We start from the raw sequence: 21,231 nt of genomic DNA on the forward strand, positions 1-21,231 counted from the left end.
TTCTGTCTGGCTGGGAAGAGAAGGAGCTTCCAGCCACAGGAAAGGATAGCCATGATTAACCCTGTGCCTCGTGCCAAAGGGAGCAGCTGGCTTCCCACTGTGGTCCCAGATGGTCCATCTGCCCCAGGATCACATTGTATCTTGAGGGATCTCTGTGCCCATTCTGGGTTGGTCTCTTTTGGAGACGCCGAACATATTACCCCCAGATAGCCAGGACCCCAAGGGTCCAATCAGTGGGATCTGCCCAGCCTTTACCTAACACCAGCTTGTCCCTGGGCACCTCCCAGCTGGAGTCGTAGGGGAGCTGCATGGGATCCACGTAGATGTACTCATGCCCATCGGAGCTGACTGATTCAATCACCTTCCAGCGGATTTCATAACGAGGTTTCTGGAAAGAGGAGCAAAGGGGGAAGAGAAATCTGAGAGGCTGAGGGTCAGAGATAGCATGGGGGATGTGGCTGGGCTTTGTCAGGGAGTCTTTTGTTCCTGCAGCCATTGCCTCATGCCCCATCTAGCCTACAGATGCCAGGGGCACCATGCTTCCTGGAATGGGTGGGACATTTGACAGCAGGAGCTCACAGCTTTGCGCTTCCCAGCCACCCCAACATGGGGGGTACCACTGTTGCAGCCTGGGAGCACTCTCCTCTTTTACCTTCTGCCACAGGACAATCAGGATGATCAGGGAGATGACAGTGAGGACCAGCAAGGCCAGGATGACAGAGATGATGACCACTTTGAACGGCAAGGCTACAATGATAATAGGGATAGCAGTTAGACTCCTCCACCCTTGCATGGCTTGGGTACTCTGGGGAAAGGAGAGGAGAGCAGCACAGAGGGATGCCTGCACCCTTCACCTTTCCTTCTCTAGCCACTGTCCCCCTCTTGCTACACAGTTCCCCCCCAGACATCAACTCAGGGGGCAGTCCCTGTCATCTCTTTCTGGGCAGACCTGCCCAGCACTCGCAGGGCCAACATGCCCAGGGAAGGTGGGGTGATGGGTTGCCACAGCCTGTTGAAGGGCTTGCTGCCTTGGGAGAGGTTTGATCACGGTAGGGTGTAAGGAGCTAGAGGGGCTGGTTTGCTTGGGGGAGAGCTGGCAGCTCTGGACCTGGGCTTAGACCATCCTTCCTCATATTTGGGATGTTCAGCGCATGGATGTCCAAGTCCGTGGCACCACCTAGTGACCCGCAGGCTAATAACAAGACACCGGGGACCTGCTCTTGCCTCCCTGGAGGGATGACCCTGCCAATGGTGGGAAGAGAATGTCCATGGCCAGTGGACATATGGGCTCCAGACTCCTCCTGGAACAACCTTTCCCGCTCAACCCAAATGAAGCTTTGTTTCGGGCAGAATACCCAAGCTTCCTGCCTTTGAAGACTGCAGCCATCAGAGGACAGCACTGGTCCTAGCACCTCCAGGCCAAAGACAAGGAGAGAAAAGTCTAGCTCCCCACCGCTGGCTCAAACACTTCCCTCAGCACTCACCGTGTGGGACCAGAGTGATGTCCTGGGAGTTGGTGCCCAAGAAGTTTTGCACGGTGCATCTCAGGAGCAGGGGCTCGTCCACCCTGTGCAGCTGCAGGGTGCTGTTCACGCGGTACACCTGCAGCTCCGCGTGGTACGTGGCATTGGTCTGCAGACCGATCTCTGAGGACTCGTTCCCCAGCAGGCGGGTGGGCTGCCCCTTGCCACTGCACCTGGCCCAGGGGAGGATAAAGGCACCTTGTGAGGCAGCTGGGACCACATGCCACCATGGGATGCCTGGGCTTGTGGGCCAGCAGGATGCAATAAAGCATTAATCTATTATTCTGATAAATGTGAGAGCCCAGCCATTCCCATGGGCTCCACCGCTCCACTTACCATTTGATGTCGCTGCAAGTCGACCAGCTGATCTCTGGCTGGGGCATGCCTTCAGCAGAGCATGTTACGGTCTGCTCCCCACTGCTGGCACTGCTGTTCTCCTTGAGATCCACCACTTTGGCTGGCACTGAAACCAAGAGACACCGATGGGAATTTAACATTCACTTTGACTGCAGGATGGAAGGGGAACATGATTCCCCTGTTCACCTAACATGGCCTGGTGGTGAGGGGACAGTGAGGTAGGAGTCATCACTGCAGTCATGTTTCATTTTGGAAGCCTAACAGCAAAAAGAGAAAGGTTTGGGGGGGTCATGAAGGAGACTTGTCCAAATTTAGGTTACTTAGAGAACAGAGGCAAGCAGAGGGGAGAGTGCTGGATATCAGAGCTGCCCACTTGTCCCTGCATCTACTACCTTGGCCCATAGCATGAAGGCCAAGCTGCTGATGTTCACACTGCCCCCCTATCTCCCTTGCTTTGAGACCACACACGAAATATTGCAGGTGAGCACATTTCTTGCTTTAATGCTCTTCCTTTGACCAAAACCACTCTGAAGCTGTAGTCAGAGAAGTAAGGTCTTCAGCCTGATGGTCCTACAGCAAAGGATGGAGCCATCCTCAGAGACTGACGCCACACTCAGCCCCATATCTACATGCCCATCCTCACCATTTATCTGCAGATGGAAGGACAGCTCCTGCTCATCATCCTCATTGGAAGCCCGGATGGTATAAAATCCTCCTTCTTCCTGCTTCACCCGCACCAGCACCAGGGCCGTCTGGTACCTGGAGGAATCACAGTCCCAGAGTGATGGGTGTGGGAAGGTAACTGGTGACTGACAATGCTCAGAGGCAACCAGCTCCCACCAATCTCAGGCATGCTCAAAATCCACTGACGGAAAAGTATTCAACCACCAACCCATGTCCAACTTGCAGCTTGCTTTGTGAATTATCCCCTCTCTGCACCCTGGTGAGAAGTGATGGGCCCTCACCTGGTTTCTGACAGGTTTCTGGTGGTGATGGTGAATTCGCTGCTGCTCTCCATGGTCAACGTCTTGTTGTTCTTCAGCCACACGATGCTGGGTTGTGGGTAGGCCTCCACCTCCACCTGGATGGTGCGGCTCTTGTGGACCTCAGCATACACCGTGCTGGGCAGGTGGGTGTGGAAGCGCACGAAGCCACGCTCTGAGAGGGGGCAGGAGGGATAGGGGGGTCAGAGATAAAAAGAGACCCCTCTCCAGCCCTTTGAACAAACACGGGTCTGGAACAAAACACCCCAATCACAAAGAAGTGGTGGGGCAACTCCGGATCGATCCCTCAAGGCTTCAGGCTTGTGTCCAAGGGAAGTGGTGGTGCAGAGCCACACTTTGGAGCGGGGGAGCTCATGGGGCAGGCAGCATGCAGGGAAAAGGCTGTTATCTTATAGAGATGGGGCAGAGTCCTTCAAATGACATGAAGGAAGGACAGATGCAGACGAGAGGTGACAATTTGACTTCACAGTGCCTTGACACTGCACAGTGCAGAAGAGCTCTCACCCACACCCTGAAGTGTCATAAAGGGTCCCAAAAGCTGTGGTGGGGGATTTGGGATGTTTTGAAGCCACGAAGTGGGTAGGCTTGACTTAGGGCGAGGGTTGTTTTATTGCCACGGTTACTAAGGGCAGAGGCCAGGAGGGGAGAGAGCTGGAGGCTGTGTGGAGAGAAGTGGGTGTCACCCTGGGGCATCCTGCCTGGGCGGCCACATGGTTTGGTGGCTTTGGGTGCGTGGGCAGCAACGCACCGATCACACGGACTGTGATGTCTTTCCGGTCCGTTTTCTCATGGTAGCCCTCAGAGACGTTGCAGACGTAGGTCCCGCTGTCTTCCAGCTCCGCATTCTGGATGATGAGGATGGAGCGGATCTCATGGGTGGATCCGGGCAGGAAGTCAGTCACTGGCTCCACAGCCTTCCCTGCCTGCACAAGGGGACAGGAGATACTGTCTGAGAAATCAAGAGCATGTTCTGCCATTAGAGCTACAGAGCCAGGCTCACAGGGAGGGGTGGAGGAGGAGGGAGTAGAGGACCCCAGTCTGGCTGCCACAGGGACAGGGAACATGCACTGATCAGAGGCCAACGTGATCCTTAATCCAAGGATGTCCCCATCAGTCCTCCCTGTGTGGCAGCAGCAGCATCCCACAGCTTCTGCCATAAGGTGAAGCTTCCTATGAAGCTTCCTATGAAGCTTCTCCTAGGATATTGATGACATGGGACATTTGGGTGAAGGCTGGAGCTGCTGCTACACAGCCCGTGGGGCTGGAGCACTTACTTGCTTGCGGGGATAATCCCAGTTGAAGTTGACCAGCTCATTGCCGCTCACAGTGCACATCAGGGTAACGTTTTCTCCCTGACGCACTATGGTCTGCACTGCACTGATGGAGACATTCACAGATGAGACTGTGGGAAAGGTGAAAGAAAGGAATGAATAATGAAGGAAGGGACGAGTGGGAACCCAATCCATTTATCCTGGGTGGACTGGTCCACTGGAAAATCTCTTCCCTGAAGGATGGAACTGACAATTTGGCAGAATCCACCCTCTAATGGAGACAGGACTAAATCCAGCCTCCAAATTGATCAGAGGCATCACTAAGGAGAAAGGGGGAGAGCTTTGCTGTCCCCTGCCATTGGGCTGAAGGAACAGCCACAGCAGGTGCACAGGTATGCTAAGACAATGGCAACTCACCCTGGATCCTGTAGACATAGAAGGTGTCTGAATCCACCTCCTGGTCATCCACAATTGTCCGGCAGAAATAAGTCTTATCCTCAAAGAAGCCTTTGAATCCCTGTTGTGGGTCATAAGCAGCTGGGATGGGGTTCTCCACCTTTTTCTCATAGAGGGTCACCTGCATCTGTGGGTTGGTCACGCGGCATGGGATGACGGCCTCTGTGTAGCCCGTGATGAAGATGAAAAGCTCTTCAGAGGTGATCGTGGGGAGGAAGACTAGGGAGGGATCTGTGGCAAAGAGCGAACGCTGGTTACAGAAAGCTGCTTGAAGCTGAACCAGGCCTGCTCTGTGCTCCTCCAGGACTGTTCCAACATAAAGCTCTGTCTCCAGACGGGTGTGATGCTTCTTCCTTGGCAAAGTAGAGCTGTCACATTGCTGGCTTGCCAAACCTCTCCCGGGAGGGTGAGAGAGACCCAAACACTACTGCCTAGCACCATTGCCTCCCCCACCTCTTGTCCCAACACACTGCACATGGGCCTCTCCCATGACCTGGCATACCAGAGACATGCCACAACCAGATGACCTGCCATGAGGGCTCACCTGCAATGGGAAGAAGGATTTTGGGAGGCCGGGTGCTTGGAGACAGAACAATAATTCAAAGGCTTCTTTCTCCTGGTTGCTAAACCCCTTGGAAATGCAGAGACAAGGACATGCTGTCCCCTACCTGGAACGTAGATGTACAGGGCTTTCCTCTCCACTGGCTCTGGAGCCTGATCGGGGCTGTAGGTGCACGTGTACTCCCCGGTGTGACGGCCCGTCACGTTCCTGAGGGTGAGATTGCTGACGAAAACACCATCCCTGTGCTCCAGCGAGGCGGCGAGGGGCTGACCCTCCCGTTCCCAGACCAGCGCGCCGTCTCCATAGCACAAGAGGGAGAAGGTGCTGTGGATGCTGAGGACAAGCTCAGCGTCTCTGGGTTCGATGTGCAGCCTGCTGCCCCCAGATGTTACCTCCAGCAGACCTGGGAGAGGAGGGAGATGAGAACAAATTGGGTTCCTCTGAAGTCCAAGAAGAAGCACCCTGGAGCACAACCTCATGCCAATGTATTTGGTTTGTAGTGTCAGCCTTTGCAGTGAAAAATAACCTTCCTGGATTTGTCCTCCTTGGTGTAGCCACCATTGACAAACACATGCTCTCCACAGAACTATCCTGTCAACCCATGCCTTGGTGGGTCACCCTTCATTCCATGTACCTCCTGAAACACTTACTGGAGAGGAAATAAGATATGGGGTTCAGCGATGTTCAAAGTTGCCCATGTTGCCTGTGGCAACGCTGGGTGGAGAACCCCCCATTTTATGCTTTAACTATGTCTGCCCCATCCAACCTGTCTGTGAGGTAACTGTATCCTCAGTGCCACCCAGTGATGCCCAGTGTCAGCGGGCAGTCAGGAGCAGACGGCTGGCTCGGGAGGGATTTGGGGCAGCCATTGAGACTGTGGGTGTGAGCAGAGCTGTGCTGGGAGGCTATCATGCTGTTACACCAGCCCAAGGGACATCCTTGGTGAGGACAGGGCTGGAAATGGGGTGACCTGGACCTCCCCCACATGTTTTCTCTTGTTCTTGACTTTTATGCATCCCGTGAGCTGGTCTAGATGGCCGGGACAGCTGACAGCATCGATAGTACTGCTGACCCCAAAATGAGCCTGTCTCTGTAAAGGCAGAGGTAGGTCTCAGATGCTCCTTCAAAGGCTTGGAAGGACCATGCATTTGGAGGGCAAGGGGGAGAGGAGGAGATGAGGCAATTCCTTGTGCCGCTGACCGCCTTTCCACAGGGACAGTGACAGACAGGACACAGACTAGGCTGAAACAATGTCAGTTTACAAGAAAGTGAAAAAGGAATGAAAGCAAAACCTCGCAGGAAATCCTTTGGAAGCAATAAAACAGGCAAGGTCTTCCTGAATGGCTCCCCGTGTCTCTCCCAGCTTCCTTGCTTCACCCTTTGCCCAGATGCCCCAGTGGGTCTGGGACGTGTGCTCCTCCCCGGTGTCCCCAGGGGTGGCAGGGCAGCTGGGGACAGCCCCCAGGGACTCGCAGCAATGCTGTGAACAGTGCAGTTAGAGCCAGGTGCCCTGTTGCCTTGCTGGGGGGGCAGTTATTGTATGTATGGGGCCTGACTGAATCCTTCCTGCTGGGGAGGGGTCCATAATATCCAGCTAATGTGGGTTCTCGGGTGTCTGTTAAGGGCTGAGAGCACCTGGCAGTGCTCCCTCTGCACAGGTCTCCTCCTTCCACCCAGCTGGGCATCATCAGCATGAAGCGGGTGGGGACTTTACATCCACCCCACCATAGGATTGGGTCGGCATGAGCCCCTGGACCTGAGTCATGAGGAAGCGCAGATGTGCTTGGAGCACTCTGTGCACGCCTGTGTGTCCCCACGGCACTGCTCCGTTCCTCCCCCTTGCTCTGGAGTGAGCATCCCAAGGCAGCATCCCCACGTGGGGCCCAATCCTGCACACACCTCCCCAGCCACAGCGCTCCAGCACTCACCAGTGAGGATGAGGAACCAGAGAGATGTCTTCAGAGAGGGGCGCAGCATGGTGGGCTCCGTGGCTCGGTGGCCAAATCCTGCCAAGAGCAAAGCAGGATGAGTGCAGCACTGCTGGCAGAGGAGGGGTCCCTCAGCCACCCCGGGGCAGGGAGGTCCCCGAACCCCGACCCGAGCCCTGGGGTCCCTTCTCCACCTCAGAAACCTCCCATCTCTTTCCAGTTTTCAGCCTTTCCCTCCCGGCGGGGTGGTTGGTTCCCCCTCACACTGCATCTGCAGAAGGAGCTGTTTCTAAGGCATCTCCCACTGGTAAACAGGGATTTTGCTGGAGGCTCCAGGAGTTGTGTCAACTCTTGCTCATCTCTGCTGGAAAAGCCGCTCCCCCCCCCTGCAGAGCCCTCCCTCTGTCTACCGCCTGCCTTTTTTTTTTTTTTTTTTCCTTAGTTTTGGCTTCCCTCAGTCCCAGTGAGATAAAACTTGCTAGAAAACAGATCCCCCTCCAACCCTCCCACATTTTCTGCTCTTTCCAATGAAATAAAACAAGCCCAAAGAAACCCCACAAAAAAAAAATGTTTCTTGTATTTAACTTTTAAATATATCTATTGTAAAGGAATAGTTAAGAGGGCTTTTTAGTTAAAAATCCCCTTTATCAACATTTCTGAAGAAATCTTTTCCATAGAGTGTTTTCAGGCCTCCCTGATGCAAACTGAGCACCCAGAAGAGACGAGGCCGGAGCTCCCTAAAAGCAGTAGGGTCTGTCCCCCGTGTAATGGTGTGACAGGTAACCCTCCCCATCGAGCCTGCGGGGACGGGGAGGGATATTTCTGAACAGGAAAATGAAGGCGCTAACAAGGGGAAGAGTAAGGGGGAAAGGCTTCCTCTGTGCCTGGACAAAGCTGGGGGGAAATGAGTTCAGTAGTCCTGAACTTGGGAATGCTCCTGCATGGAGATGAACTTCCCAGCTCAGCCACGCTGCGATCCGGGGCTGAGCTCCTGCCCTGCCACGGGGCCACCTCCCCTCTCCCAGCACAAGAGGCATTTTGAACCTGCTTCCAAGGCAGACCCCGAGGAGAAGTCCCTGTGATGCTGGCATGGTGCTCTGGGACCGTCTCTTACTGAGCGGCTCTGCTGCCTCCTGGCCCTGGAGTGGCCTCCTGGTCTGAGTGAAGTTAAGGAGGAAATGGTTTTTAAATGACGTGTGCTTGTCAGATGTTTTTATTATTCTCTTGCTTTGGCTCAACAAAAGACTGATCTACCAGCAAATCCTTCCAGGTCTCCAGCTTATTCGGCAGCTTCCCTCTCCCCCCTCCAGAAAACCCCTCTGTGACTCCTTCTCTCTTCTGCATTTGCCAGAGGGGATGAGAGCACTTAGGGGGAAGAGCTGGGGGTGGGTAGGATGAAAGGACCGAGGTGAAATTCAGGCTGTAAATGAATGTGACCTCACTGCACCCACCCTCAGAGAGCACGGACCTGCAGAATAGAGGAGGATGGACAACCTAATCTCGCTGCCCCCCAAGGCACTGCCATGAGAACAATTAGCTTTGTTTCCCAATTCTCCTTTACAGAGGTGTGTGATTCATCCATTATTCAATGTTCAAGGTTGTAAGGACAACTGGGATCCTCTCCTTTCACCCCTCCCTGCCTGCATGCACAAGTCAGGCTGTTATTCCGCCCCCCTCCCCCCAAAAAAAATATCTGCCTGCCAGCAGCTAAGGTCTTCCCAAACTCATGCCCAGCTTTTAGCTTCCTGTTCAGCTTCATGGCTGTCACTTGTTAGTCCTGTTGCAGGCGAGACCTTGGCTTCCTCTATCCACACAGACAGGTCCCTCACTCCACCAGTCATCCCTGCAGGATCTCTGATGGGGCAAACCACCGCTCCGCCGGAGCTGGGGAGCCGGACGCGGGTGCATGCCAGTGCTGGGCTAGCACGGGTGTCGCTTCAGCCAGCAGTGACAGCCCCACAGCCTCCGCCTGCCGCCTCTGGCTGCCTACCCTGTGTTCATAGCTGGTTTTAATAAAGCTGCTGGTTTTGCAGAAAGGCATTTCTCTTGGAGATGCTTCCCAGAGTGGGAGGGTGGCAACGTCTTGCAGAGAATGGTGGCGTCTCCCTTGTTTGTCTGCTCTGGCCAGGGCAAGAGGCATGCTCGGGGATGCTGAGTGCTGCCCGTCCTGCAGGTTGCACACAGCGCCTGGCCAGCAGAAGGACAAACCTTTCCCTCCCTGTCACGGGGATGTGTGTGCTTGCACATGTGGGTGCACACAGGCATGTCACAAGGGATGCAAACACACCCAGCTCACTGCCAGCCTTGAGAGCACTTGTTTCCCTCCTCAATCTCAGCTTTTGTTCTCAGCAAAGAGCAATAAGATACACCTTCTGAGTGCCAGACAAGGAGGAGGTGAGATGGGTGCAGCCCCACTCAGTGACCCAAAAGCAGGTGCCCAGATGTATCCCATCCAGGGAGCCAAACACAGGCACCTACAGAATGCTCAGCTGCCTTGGATTGTCTCCTCCCAGCCCTATAGGTTAGCAGGGTGCCGTGGACCCTTCAGACTCCCACATCCTTCCCATGGGCCAGGAGCTGAGCATTTTCAAGCCATGAGACCATTTGCCTCCACCCATCCTGATGACACATGCCTGGAGGCCAGGGACATCCTGCAGCAATGCCATGTCCAGCACCCTTCACTCAGCCCTGCAGCTCTGCAGCAGCCTCCCACCTTACGGCCACCAAGGTGAAGTCCCAGCTCTCCATCCCCTGTCCCTCACCATCCTCTCCCTTCTGCCAGCACGAGTACGGACCTTCCCTCTGCCCCTCTCCAGCACCGTGATGCGAGTGCAAGCCACCCCTGGCCCGGCAGGGCAGGGAGCTTTTCTCTTGAGCTGCGCTGTTTATTATTGTAAAAGAGGAATTTGGCTGGGAGAGGAGACGGGAGGTCAGCCGGCTCGCAGGGAGGCCAGGCTGGCTGGGCGATGCAGCCCGGCCCCACACTCAGCCCCACATGCCCGTGGGGTGGCCGCGCTCTCCGGGGAGCTCAGGTCACTGCGGCCACGCTCCCCACCAGCCTCCGCTCGCCTCCGCGCTGCGCCCAGCGAGGCCGGGAACTGGGCACCGGGGGACCGTGAATGTCTGGGAGGGTTTTGAGTCCAAACGAGACACAGATACAGGCGACTGTCCCTGCCTGGTGACACAGCCACATTGTCTGTCCTTATCTCTCCTCTGTAATCGCATCAGCCCGGTCGGCCGGCACGCTGCACGCGTGGCCGCAGGAATGCACCGCTCCTCCTCCGGACGCCGAGAGAGCGGCGTTTGCAGGCGAGAGGAGGGAGAGCTGAGCCAGCTCCGGGGCTGTCGGGTTTCCCAGCTCACCGCCGCGCTGGTGAAAGGAAGGCGTCCCATTGCTGGCTGGGGCTGGGCACTGCTGAAAGCCTGTTTGCACACCTCTGTCCTCGTGTTTTTGCAGCGTCTTGTGTGGGATGATGGGATAAACGAGGGGCCCCCAACATCCCTGAGCAGCAGCAGAAGCGCTGTGCAGAGGGCACTCCGGGCTCGGACAGCCCGTGGAGTTGTGGTCTCTCAGATGGGACAGAGGCGAGAGGGCCAGAGCAGAGAGGTCAAACGCCATGGGCCGAGGCCACGCAGCAGGACCATGGCTGTGCCAGGACCGGGATTCAAGTCTCATGATTCCCCATCTCATGACTTCGCAGCTTCTCCAGAGCAGCCCGCCTCCTGTTTGTCCTGCATCCCAAATCTGATGACAGCTGAGCTTTCTCCTCTGCCTCCTCTCCCACTCCCCCGCTCACTGCTGCGAGCAGCAGCCGGGGGCCGATGCTTCTGTGGCTGATGAACTTGGGCAGGAATTCCTGCGACGGGAGCAGGGCTACACCCCTGGTTTTGGATACAAGGAAGAGCCATATCCAGCCTCTGCTGGAGTTGGTCCCACCTTTATTTAGGGAGGACCATTCCTTCAGCCATCTCTGCCACTCCTCCCACCTCACAGTGCCTGGCTAAGGAGCTCAAGCATCACCAAACCTTATTCATTTATTACCTTTCCCCCACTCCAGATTTATCTCTTGTTTAAGGATGCTAATAAGCCAAAGATGCCTTTGCTAATGCCCCAGATATGTTGTGTGGGCTCAGTCTTGGCTATTCTTGGATAACGAGGCAAAAATTTCCTTTGACTTTGCTCAGCGTGCCCTGCTATACCTCTGAGCCCCCTTCCCTCTGCACTTGCTCCCAGCGCATGTACGGCACAGAGCTCCTGGCAGAGCATCTCAGCACACGTGGCAGCCACTGCTGGCACGAGCATCGCACGACACTGCCCATCCCCAAGCACAGACCACGTGGGACGGGGCCATTTCCAGCCCTGCAAATGCCTTAAACCATGGGCCATCCACACAGGTAGACAGACACCCATGCCAAGGAGGCTCTCCCTTTCCACTGACTTCCTCCTGAGCGTGCCTAGACGACGCTTCTCACCTCTCCTCCGCAACTACTAATGCCCTGTGGAGAACCAGTATGGAGGTCCCACCAGCACCCACAGAGCTGTGGGAGCTGGGAACCAGCCTGCAAACCTGGTGCCCAGGGAAGGGGATGGCTTGGTATGCTGGGGACAGGGAGACCATCCACGGCTGCCCTGAGAGCCACCTTGGAAGGAGCTCTGGTCCCTACCGACCATCAATCACCAGCAAGGGGATGTGCTATCTGCTGGAAATCAGGGTGCACAGCCCCCTCTCAGCAAACCCAGGGGTAATTCCTACATCCATTGCCCCGCGTTGCTCTTCTCCCCTGGCCAGGCACCCCTTGCCCGAGCCTCCCCTCTCCGGCGATGCTGGGCAGCGGTGCTGGCTGCCATCCCAGCCCGCGAGGGCATCTCGGCTGGCGGCAGCGTGGCCACGGCAAAGGCAGGAGCGGAGAAGCGAAGCCAGGCCTCTCGCGCAGCCGTCAGTCCTTTCTCTTCCTCTGGCTTTCTATTTCTAGCCCCTTGTCTTGCCGGGGCTGCGCTTCCAGGCGCTCCCACAATGCTCGCCGGCCCCGCCGGCCTGCCAAGCGGGCCAGGGACATCTGGTGCAAATTAGCGGGAAGTAAAATATACTTTATTTCTTCTTTGTCTAAGTGCATCTGAGTCATTAAGTGAGATCATGGGTGCCCGTATGCAATGAAGAAAGCGCTGTATGGATCCCATGATCAATGCCGCTCTCAGCCAGGGAGTGAGGGTTTCTCCTGGCTGGGGGGTCACCGTCCCCCGCTTTTGAAGGCAAAAAGCTCCCCGAGCAAAGGCTGGCGACCCCTGAAACCCAAGCCTTGCTTGTCCAGCAGTGAAACTCTTTGGTTTGTCCTGTTTTCCTCTGCCACCCTCCCCCCAGCCTCTGCGACTGCTTCTTTCCCACCCTTTAATCTAAATAAAACTGAGCGGAGCTCTTTTTTTTTTTTTTTTTTTTCTCTCCCTTGGCTGGAACCGTCCGGAGTTGCAACATCTCTCCTCTGGGGTCCCTCGGCTCCCATGACACCGCGTTTACTCACAGGCCAGATTATCATCACAGAGCCCTTTTTCTTTTTCCCAGCACATGGCTAGAATTAGGCCGGGCACACACATGGGGAGCCTGTCGTCCCAAGGCCCATAAACAGCTGCTGATAAAACGCAGAGGTAGGAAATCTGAAACCAGGCTGAGGAGCAGAGGGGCTGGGGAGTCCCCGGGGTCCCACACGCCATCCCTGCCCAAGGGATGAATGCCTGGGGGCAACCCCCCCCCCCCCACTTTGCCTTTGCCTGGCTGCCTGCCAGTGCCAAGGGGGTCCTGAGGCTTCACCGGGGCTCTGGTGAGACCAAGGGATGCTGAGAGCCCGCGGGTGCCTGCGTGCAACATGCCTGGGTTTGGGGGTTTCTTTTAGTCACGCAGAGGTGAGGTTTAACAAGCACTCACAGGCAGCATCGCAAACGCCTGAACCCTCTGAGCAGTTTTGCCAGAGCTCCTTGGTCTATAAATACATGATCAAAGCCACAACCACTGATCCCCGGTGTAGACCAAGCGCTCTAGGAGTTGGTCAAAACATGGGCAGATGCCACCTCTGGGGCAGCAGGAGCTCAGGGCCACCATGCCCACACAAGGGACAGCTCTCCTGCCTGCCCCTTCTGCAGAAAGTGGGGCTGGCGTGACCAGACCCCCTGCCCAGGACTCCAGACCCTGGTCACCACCTTCAGTGGCACCTGGAGAAGGTGGTTGTGTGGTCACAAGGATACTGATCCGACAGCAGATGACAGGACACACGCTAGCACAGCCAGTGTCCTCCAGGCCAGCCATGGGCTATCGCAGGCTTTGACAGCATTTGCCGGAAAGCCAAAAACGAGGACCGTGACTCCAAAGCAGGAGGGGAGGCTGCCAGGGAGGATGACGAGTCCACGTTGAGCCCCAGCAGCATGATTCAGCATCCCTGGGGTCAGACATGCGAGGAATGGGGTGGGGTGGTGAACCCCACGCAGCCCCATTTCGGCTGCGGCCATCCTCCCTCTCCAAGCACGGGGGGGACCGTGACGTCCCCGCACGCGATCCAGCAAACCTCCAGCCGCAGGCTCTCCGCAACGCATCGCTGCAAGGAGCTGGCACGGGGGGGACGTGGGACCATGGCGAGCCCTGCTCTCTCACCCCTAATTCCTCCCGCTTTCCCCCTCCATTTTAAGCCCATGGGAGACGGAGGAAACGAGCGACCTATTTAGTGCAAGTTCAAAATAAAACGAAACATCTGTTTGGAGAGGTGCCAGCGTTATAAATAATCCCCCAGCCCCGAGTGTTGGTATTCCTGGCCCTTTCGCCTGCGCATGCTCCCCCGCTTCCGCTTTCGGAGGAAAGGCCGGGTCCTGGGGACGGCGGGGCTGCTCCCCGCAGCCTGCGAGCTTGGCCCGGGCCGTGGGAAAACCCTGGGAGAGGACCGGGGTTCACCTGGGGCCGGGGAAGGAGGGATGGGGGTGTTGGGAGGAACGGCTGCCACGTGCTGGGCAAGGCGGACGCGGTGCCTGGCTGACCCTTGCTGCATACCCCACGCATCGCCCCGGCCGAATCCTGCCCCCCTTGGGCTCCCTAGGGCAGCCGGCGGGTGATGGTGGGACTGGTTCGTGGTGGTGCTGGGGGCTGACCGGTGTTTTGGAGCACAGCCACGAGGTCTGGTGTGGTGCATGACCGGTGATGCTTGCGCTCGACTTTGGGGCTCACCCCTTGCAGTGTGATGACCCACCAGGGGAGGCACAAACATGCCCCTCGGGAGCGTGTCAGCCTTTCCCAGTGCCATTCTCCAGCAGGATGCTCTAAATGACCCAACAGTGCCCCGCTGGGGCTGCCCATGACCTTCCCCCAAATTCTCCATCGCCCCTGACAGCAAAGACATTTTTGGGAGAACACACCACACTGCTTCACAAGCACACGAGCAATGGGAGTTATGAACGTGGCTGCAGGGCACCCAGACCACAGGGCAGGACCCATGCAGCTCCCTGCATTGCTTTGCTGCTGGCCCCGGGAGAAGGCAGCTCCAACTGCAAAGCTTTGGGGCTGACTGGTAGTAGTGGCTCAAAGAGCTCTCTAGCCTCTCCATCCCCAAACTGGAATATCTGGGGGGGGTCCCAGCTCCCGAGCATGTGGGGCTGGATGGGGCTGGCATCCCCGAGCAGAGCCCATCTGCTCACTTGATGCTTTTCCCCACTGCCAGCAGAGCGGAGAGGGGAAGCAGGGGATGGGGGACTAAGGATTGGGCACCATCCTAGCTGCTCATCCCATGCCCTGCCACCCCCAGGGCTTTACTTACTCTTGTGCTGCAGCTCCTGGAAAGCCGTGTCTGCTTTCCCACAGCAATCCAAGGGAAGCACTTTGCTAAGGTATACAGGAGGAGAAAAACAGTCCCCAGCACATCGGCATCTCCATCACCTGCTCACTGTCCAAGGGTGGCTGCAATGGTGGGGCCAGGGCTGGGGCCAAAGGTCCCAGCTGGCTCTAATTAACCACTAATCATCAGCTGCGAGGGGAGGGCGATGGAGGCGAGAAGAGAAAAAGAGCCATCCTGAACCCTGGTAGGATTGTAGGGGCTTTGCAGAGCCCCAGGAGCAGTCAGAGTGTTGTGGTCTTACCAACCCTGCATCCCAGTGAAAGCAACCTGATCCTCCTCTGAAAATTTCCCCGAGACACGGCTGTGCCGGGGAGGAGATAATCTGTGTGGATGCATCGGTTCTTCTCTTCTCAGCTGCCTGCGAAGGACCCGAGCGTAATCGCTTTGTTCTGGGGTTTTAGGCTCTCGTGGCCGGGATTAGGATCTCACCAGCTCTGCGGTCAGGGCACCCTAAACCCGTCCGTGGGACCCGGAGAGGAGCCTGGCGCCATGGCCAGGGGAGGAGAGGACAGGGCCAGACAGCGCTGGGGTGTGAAGGGCAGAGGCTGCTTTCAGAGGGGGGGGTGTTTGGTTTGGCCCTGCTATTTCTGGGTCTCTGGGGGGGGGGGGGGGGGGGGAATACAGCTGCTGGTGCAGCTCTTGGTGCCAGGGGCTGATCCTGTCCCCTCCTCCATAAGCCCACCAGTGGGGTAAGAAGACCAGGGTGGTGGCACCCAGCGCCAGGACCGCAGAGACAGCCGAACCGCAGTGCTGGGGGCAGCCACCCTCACCCCCTGCCTCCCCCCTGCCCGCTGGCAGGCGATCGCGCACGATGAGGGTCTGGCCCCCACCTCCTTATAACAAGAGGTGTTGGGGGCAGCGATGGAGTTTGGTGGGGTGGGCACAGAAAGCCAAGCACGTCCCCTGTGCACAACTGAAGGTTGCACAAGGGATGCTTCCCTATGGATAACCTTTTCTGCGTGCCCCGGGCAGGCAGCACGAGCCACGCTCGCCATCCTGCACACGGGGTCCTTTATAACCTCCAGCGGTTCCTCTCCCCTCTGTCACGGAGCAAAAATCAGCCTCCCTTCTGCACCCCAAACAGCCCCTGCCCCCCAAAACCCCATGGATCCTCCAGAGGAGAAGCCGAGGCAGGACTCAGCGCTGGGGCTGGCCGCTGCCGGCACCCCTTGCCCTTCCCTGAGCACAGCCTTAAAATGGGCACCAGGTCCCGCTCCCCGCACCAGCAATCCGCCTCCCTGAATCAGACCGTATTCTCCCAAACGGCTCCCAGGCTGGAGAGGGAAACTTGGCAGCTGCCCGCAGGGGGAGAGAGGAGGGGGACCCCTCTCGCGATGCCGGCAGTGCTGGGCCCGGAGGAAAGCGGGGTTTCTGTTCTGCAGCCATTTGCTCGGCAAAGGCTGAAACCGAGGTGACTTCCAGCTCGCGAGCGGAGAACGCGCTTTGCAGAGAGCGGGGCTCGAAATGGTGTATTTTCTGCTGGCCCCGGTTCAGACAAACCCACAAGCAAACATATTTTTTTGTATAAATAAGACAGTGTGTCTCGCCAGTTAAAGCAATTCAAACATGAATGTAGCAATTTAATTGGTGCCAATTACTGTGTCTCGGTAGCATTAAGATTTCAGTCACAGACTCTTGCGCACGGTAGACGGGCCAGAAGGGGGAAGGCGGGGGGACCGGCAGGATGGGGCCTCACACCGAGGGGCAGGTTTGCCCGTCCCCTGCCCGCTTTGGGAGCCTCATCCCCCCAAGCAGCCCTGGTGCTGCCCATGGGGCCGTGCTGAGAAGTCCCCTTCCATAGCAAGGAGAAGGTATCTCCTACTCCGTCTGTCTCCTGGTTTGCAGCCTGGGGTTTGACAGCCAGCGCGGTGCCCTGGTTACATCCCTGCACTCTCCAACCCTTCCCTGCTCCTGCCCCTGGACCCCACAGCCTCCTGCGAGCATCATCACACGCTGGCTCTTGCTGAGCCCAGCAAAGAGCATAGGAAGGGTGTTAGTGGAGACCTGAGCAGATAAGTGCATCCATGGGTGCAGGACATAGACCACTCGCACGACGCCAATCTGGCTTTCCTGGCAGCAGCCTTTCTGTGGCAGCATTCATGAGCTCCCTGCATGGGCTCTGCACACCGCAGTACTCTGGCTCTGCAGGTCGGTGGTTGCAGGAGAAAGGGTACAAACACAGACCAGGGCATGCCACAGCCTGTGTCCCACGTGTGTGCCCAGGCATGATGAAAAACCAGGGTGTGAGGGGCAGCGCATCACTGTACGTCTCCTACTACCAGGATGGGGGGGTGACGGACTTGTGGGACCTCCTTTCTCAGTGCATGACCCATCCCAGCACCCCTATGTACATCCCTGGCATGTATCCCTGTCCCGGCCAGGTCTGCTCAGTGTCCCCCACGGTGCCAGGAAAGCGCTGCACTTCCAGGAGGAGGCGTCCCGGTGGGAGCAGAGCAGGGCAGAGGTGTGCTTGGCTCGGGGAACCTAATTAGGCAACTGGGGAGAGGAGGAGGGGAAACAGCCACCCCTAAAACAAGCCTCGTTATGTCCAATTTGCCTGGCGGAGCGGAAGGAGCCTCCTGGAGTTGCTCCAGCCTCTCAGGAAACAATACCCGGTCTATACCCTCCCCTCACAGCTCCTCTCCAGGGGATTTCTTTCCCTTGGTTAAAGTACAAACAAACAAACCCCACGAAGTGTTCGGCCCGGATCCTCCCTCGCAGCGATAGGATGCATCCAGCCTGCCCGGAGCCCGCGCGGTCCCCAGCTCCCTCCAGCTCTGGGCCAAAGGCAGCCCTCGCTGCCAGCACCGGCGTCTGTGCTCCCACAGGATTCGGCCACCACGCGGCTCCTCCGCTCCCTGCCCTTTGCTGCTGCATCCCAGGAAGACGCTTTGGCGGAGCCTGACCCTACCAACACCATTGCAATCCCATCCCGCTTCGGCACGGCATCAGACACCAGGGCCGGAGGGACTTGGGGACTGCCTGGCCCGAGTGGAACTGGGAGCAGGAGTCCCTGCCTGGACCCCCTGGCAGCGGCTGGTCACACTGGCCCGTCATTCAGGCAATGCCACAGCCAGTCAACATGGTCTCTTCTTGCATGGCATCGCTTTCACAGCTAGAGAGCATTTCTTAACCTCGGGAGAGCATTTCTTAACCTCACCTTTACTCTGGTGCTTAGTAAGACAATTTCGTCTTGCCTGGAGAAGGGCTCAGTCCTGTCCTCTTCCTAACAGCGTTGTTTTGAACGCGTTGGAAATCCCGTCACAGACCCATCAAAAATGAGGCTGAAAGAGATTATGGGGTCATTGCCCTGCTGCTGTCCCCACATGTCCCCAGTCACAAGTTTGCCTGGCGTGTCCTTTGAAACCTGCAGCGCTGGAGGCACCCAGCCTCGTGTCTTTAAACATACAGAAGTTTCCTCTAAAAGCTGACTTTTCTTTGCAGTGACCTTTCCTGTGCATGAAGACTCTGTGCTGCCTCCCCAAACGCTCAGTGACCAACCAGCTCCATTAATCCCTCTTCCAGTCCTCCGCAGCCTATTCTGGGCTTCTCATCACCCGCTGTGCTCACCTCCAATCTTTCCACTCCATGTGCATCCCCGCTGAAGTGCTCGGCATCGCTCGCCGAGGACGACCCTCTCCCTCCACCCCATGTGCTCAGTCTGCCTCCAGCACATCCCACGGGAAGAGCTGCGGGTTTTCTCCCACCACTCTGCAATCTGGTTTGTGTCTGCTATAGCCCCCAGACCCTTTCCCACCGCACAAGCTGCCGGGGCCGTTTGCTCCCAAGATCGCGCACCACCATTTAATATTTCCTTCCGAACGGCAGCACCCTGGCACAGCTCGCTGTTGCCTGGTTAATGCCGGACTCCTCCCAGACTCTTTGGGATCCTCTCGTGCTCCAATCTGCCCGCACACCAGCTGCCCACCCAGCTTGGTGCCAGCCCGGAGTTTAGGACATGCGCTCATCCATCAATTGCAGAGGACCAAGCCCAGGCCAGAGCCCCGCGAGACCCGGCTAGAAACGCCCAGGACTTTGGAGAAGAAGCCATGGTTAACTTCTCCCTGACTGCAGCATTGCAGCTGGCCATGCTTGTGTTCGGACCGTACTCCCTGGACAGCCCACGGGCACCCTGAGCCCCCAGTCCTGTGCGGGGCTGTGGGAAATGACCTGAGGGCAGGTATTTGGGTGGCTGCAGTCCCTCTGCCTGCTCCTTCAGCGAGGACACTCCACGCTCTTGAGCTGGAGGAAGGGCCAGATGGTTTTAGGCAGAGAGAAAAGCCCTTTGCGTGCTGCAGGTGGGCCACTGAGATTTGACGATTCTCCCAAACACCAACCCCTCTTGATGCACCGGTTGAGCTGGGGATATTTCCTGGACCCAGGGACACTGCTCAAGGATGGTGACTGCCACCGGGGTCACAGCACACCCAAGCCTGGGTGACATCAATGTCGAGGAGTGACTTCAAGCCTCATGTCAGACCGTGCCCAGGGCTGGCTGCCAACCCAGGCGGCTACCTGGCAGCTGCCCCTCCGAGCCAGCCCGGCATGTGCCCTCTGCCAGGCAGTGCCACGTCTCTGCCACCGGCTCCAGCTGCCTGAACGAATCACACCCCTTTCCCGAGAGCATGGGGTTCACAGGCACCTTGTCCTGCAGGGTCTTGAGGGGAGAATGACCCCTCAACCAACCCCTGGGGAGCACTGGGGCTCCCCGTTGCCAGTCCTTGTCATCAACAGAAGACCCTCTGGAAAGATTTAGGACTGCCATGCCTCTGCACACAGGGTTTGCCAGCCAAACCGACTCCTTTTAGCTATTTGCCCTCTGCTTTAGCAGAAGCCCCAAGTGCTCTGGGGCAAGGATGGAGCAGCACAACATCCCTTTCCACCACAAGTCCTGCTTTGAAAGTTTCCCTGCTGGCAGGTGAGTGCAGGAGCTGGATGCTCCGAGCCCCCAGTGGTCCCAGCGTGAGCACCAAAGCCCCGCAGGTCACACAAGTCCCTGTCCCCGGGCCGTCAGGGCTACCTGACTCAGCACAGCTTCACTCCAGACCAGCTCCAACCTGTTGGAGACCCTCAGCTCCTGGGCTTTTGGAACAGCAGAGTGGTTGCCCACATCCATGCCTGGAAGGGTTATGCCAGGCTCTCCCCCCTCCGGTACCTGGCACAGCAGGGTGCGGGCGCTGAGCAGGGCTTGCAGATGGCCCTCTCCACCTTGGCCTGGCCCACGGGGACAGGAGTCCAAGGGCACAGGCCGAAGCAGCGTGGTCCAAGCAGCCCCATTCATTTAGGGATGACCATGGATGTGTTCAAACAGTCTAACGCTGTGGTGGTGCTGCTCTACAGCGGGGCACGCTCACACATCTAAAAGAGGTGAGCAGCCCCTTCCCCACGCACACCCCAGTCCTCCCACAGCCACCAGGCTGGGAAAGCCAAGGTAGCCCCTCGATCCAGGGAGGGACCAAGAAGTCCCCAGGGGGAAGCGGAGATCCCCTGGGTCCCGCTGCAGCGGTGTCCCCCCTCCTACCCTATGGCCGCAGCGTCCCCTTGGCTCCCCGCAGCCGTCCCAGCCCAGTGCCTGGGGAGGGCTGACGGGACGGCTTTTCCCGCGGGATGCCACAGAGCTCGACCGCTCTCCACCAAACATCACCTCCCCGGGGCTTGGCGGGGTGTTTTGGGGTGCCAGCCCCTTGCAGGGGAGCAAAACCCCTTCCAGAGGGGGCTGGCTCGGGGAGAGGGTCCTTGGGGTCTGTACCACCTCCAGCGTGATGTTTCCCAGCCGGAGCGCCGGAGCAGAGCGGGAGGGTGAGATGGCACACGGGTGGGCGACGCGAAGGCTTACCTTGGGCAGGGTCCCACCGGGTGAGCACCGGTGCCACAGGTCCCACGGGCACTGGCTGCCCCAAAATTCCTTCCTCTCCTTCTCTGCGCTCTTTATCTGCCGAGGTTGTCCCTGCCCTCCCAGCCTTCCCCCGCTGGCAAGGCTTTTCCACTTAAAGGAGAAAGAGAGGGAAGGGAAGAAATGAAGTGGAGGGGAGGAGGGGAAAAAAAAGAAAAATAAAATCAAATCAAAAGGAGAGGCAAAGCTGTGCCAGGGCTGGGCTGTAGCCAAACTCTCGCTCTGCTCCTCTAGTGCATCTCAGCAGCGTCCTGGGCAGCCCCCAGCCCACCTGGGAAGGGGTCCGACCACTTCGGGCCCCAGCGTGGAGCAAAGCCCCCCCCCCGGCAGAGGGATGTGCACGCGTGTGTGTGTGCGTGTATAAATAAAAG

General features: G+C 57.6%; 1 protein-coding gene across 1 annotated transcript in view; it reads right to left on the minus strand.

Annotated features, from left to right (window-relative positions):
- Positions 1-20,922, minus strand: part of PDGFRB (platelet derived growth factor receptor beta) — a gene marked incomplete at its 3' end in the record, with an annotated part of 28,680 nt that extends 7,758 nt beyond the window's left edge. The window contains exons 1-12 of the mRNA XM_082490057.1: positions 20,804-20,922; positions 7,102-7,179; positions 5,280-5,576; positions 4,573-4,842; positions 4,159-4,286; positions 3,633-3,807; positions 2,846-3,038; positions 2,524-2,639; positions 1,860-1,986; positions 1,485-1,696; positions 653-747; positions 256-388 (exon numbers count right to left, since the gene is read on the minus strand). Coding sequence (XP_082346183.1) covers positions 256-388; positions 653-747; positions 1,485-1,696; positions 1,860-1,986; positions 2,524-2,639; positions 2,846-3,038; positions 3,633-3,807; positions 4,159-4,286; positions 4,573-4,842; positions 5,280-5,576; positions 7,102-7,150 — 1,795 coding nt within the window. The 5' untranslated portion in view covers positions 7,151-7,179; positions 20,804-20,922. The remainder of the gene's footprint in view (positions 1-255; positions 389-652; positions 748-1,484; positions 1,697-1,859; positions 1,987-2,523; positions 2,640-2,845; positions 3,039-3,632; positions 3,808-4,158; positions 4,287-4,572; positions 4,843-5,279; positions 5,577-7,101; positions 7,180-20,803) is intronic.
- Positions 20,923-21,231: the final 309 nt, after the last annotated feature.

Source organism: Vanellus vanellus, assembly GCF_965231255.1.
Source record: "Vanellus vanellus genome assembly, chromosome: 13".
NCBI lineage: Eukaryota > Metazoa > Chordata > Aves > Charadriiformes > Charadriidae > Vanellus > Vanellus vanellus.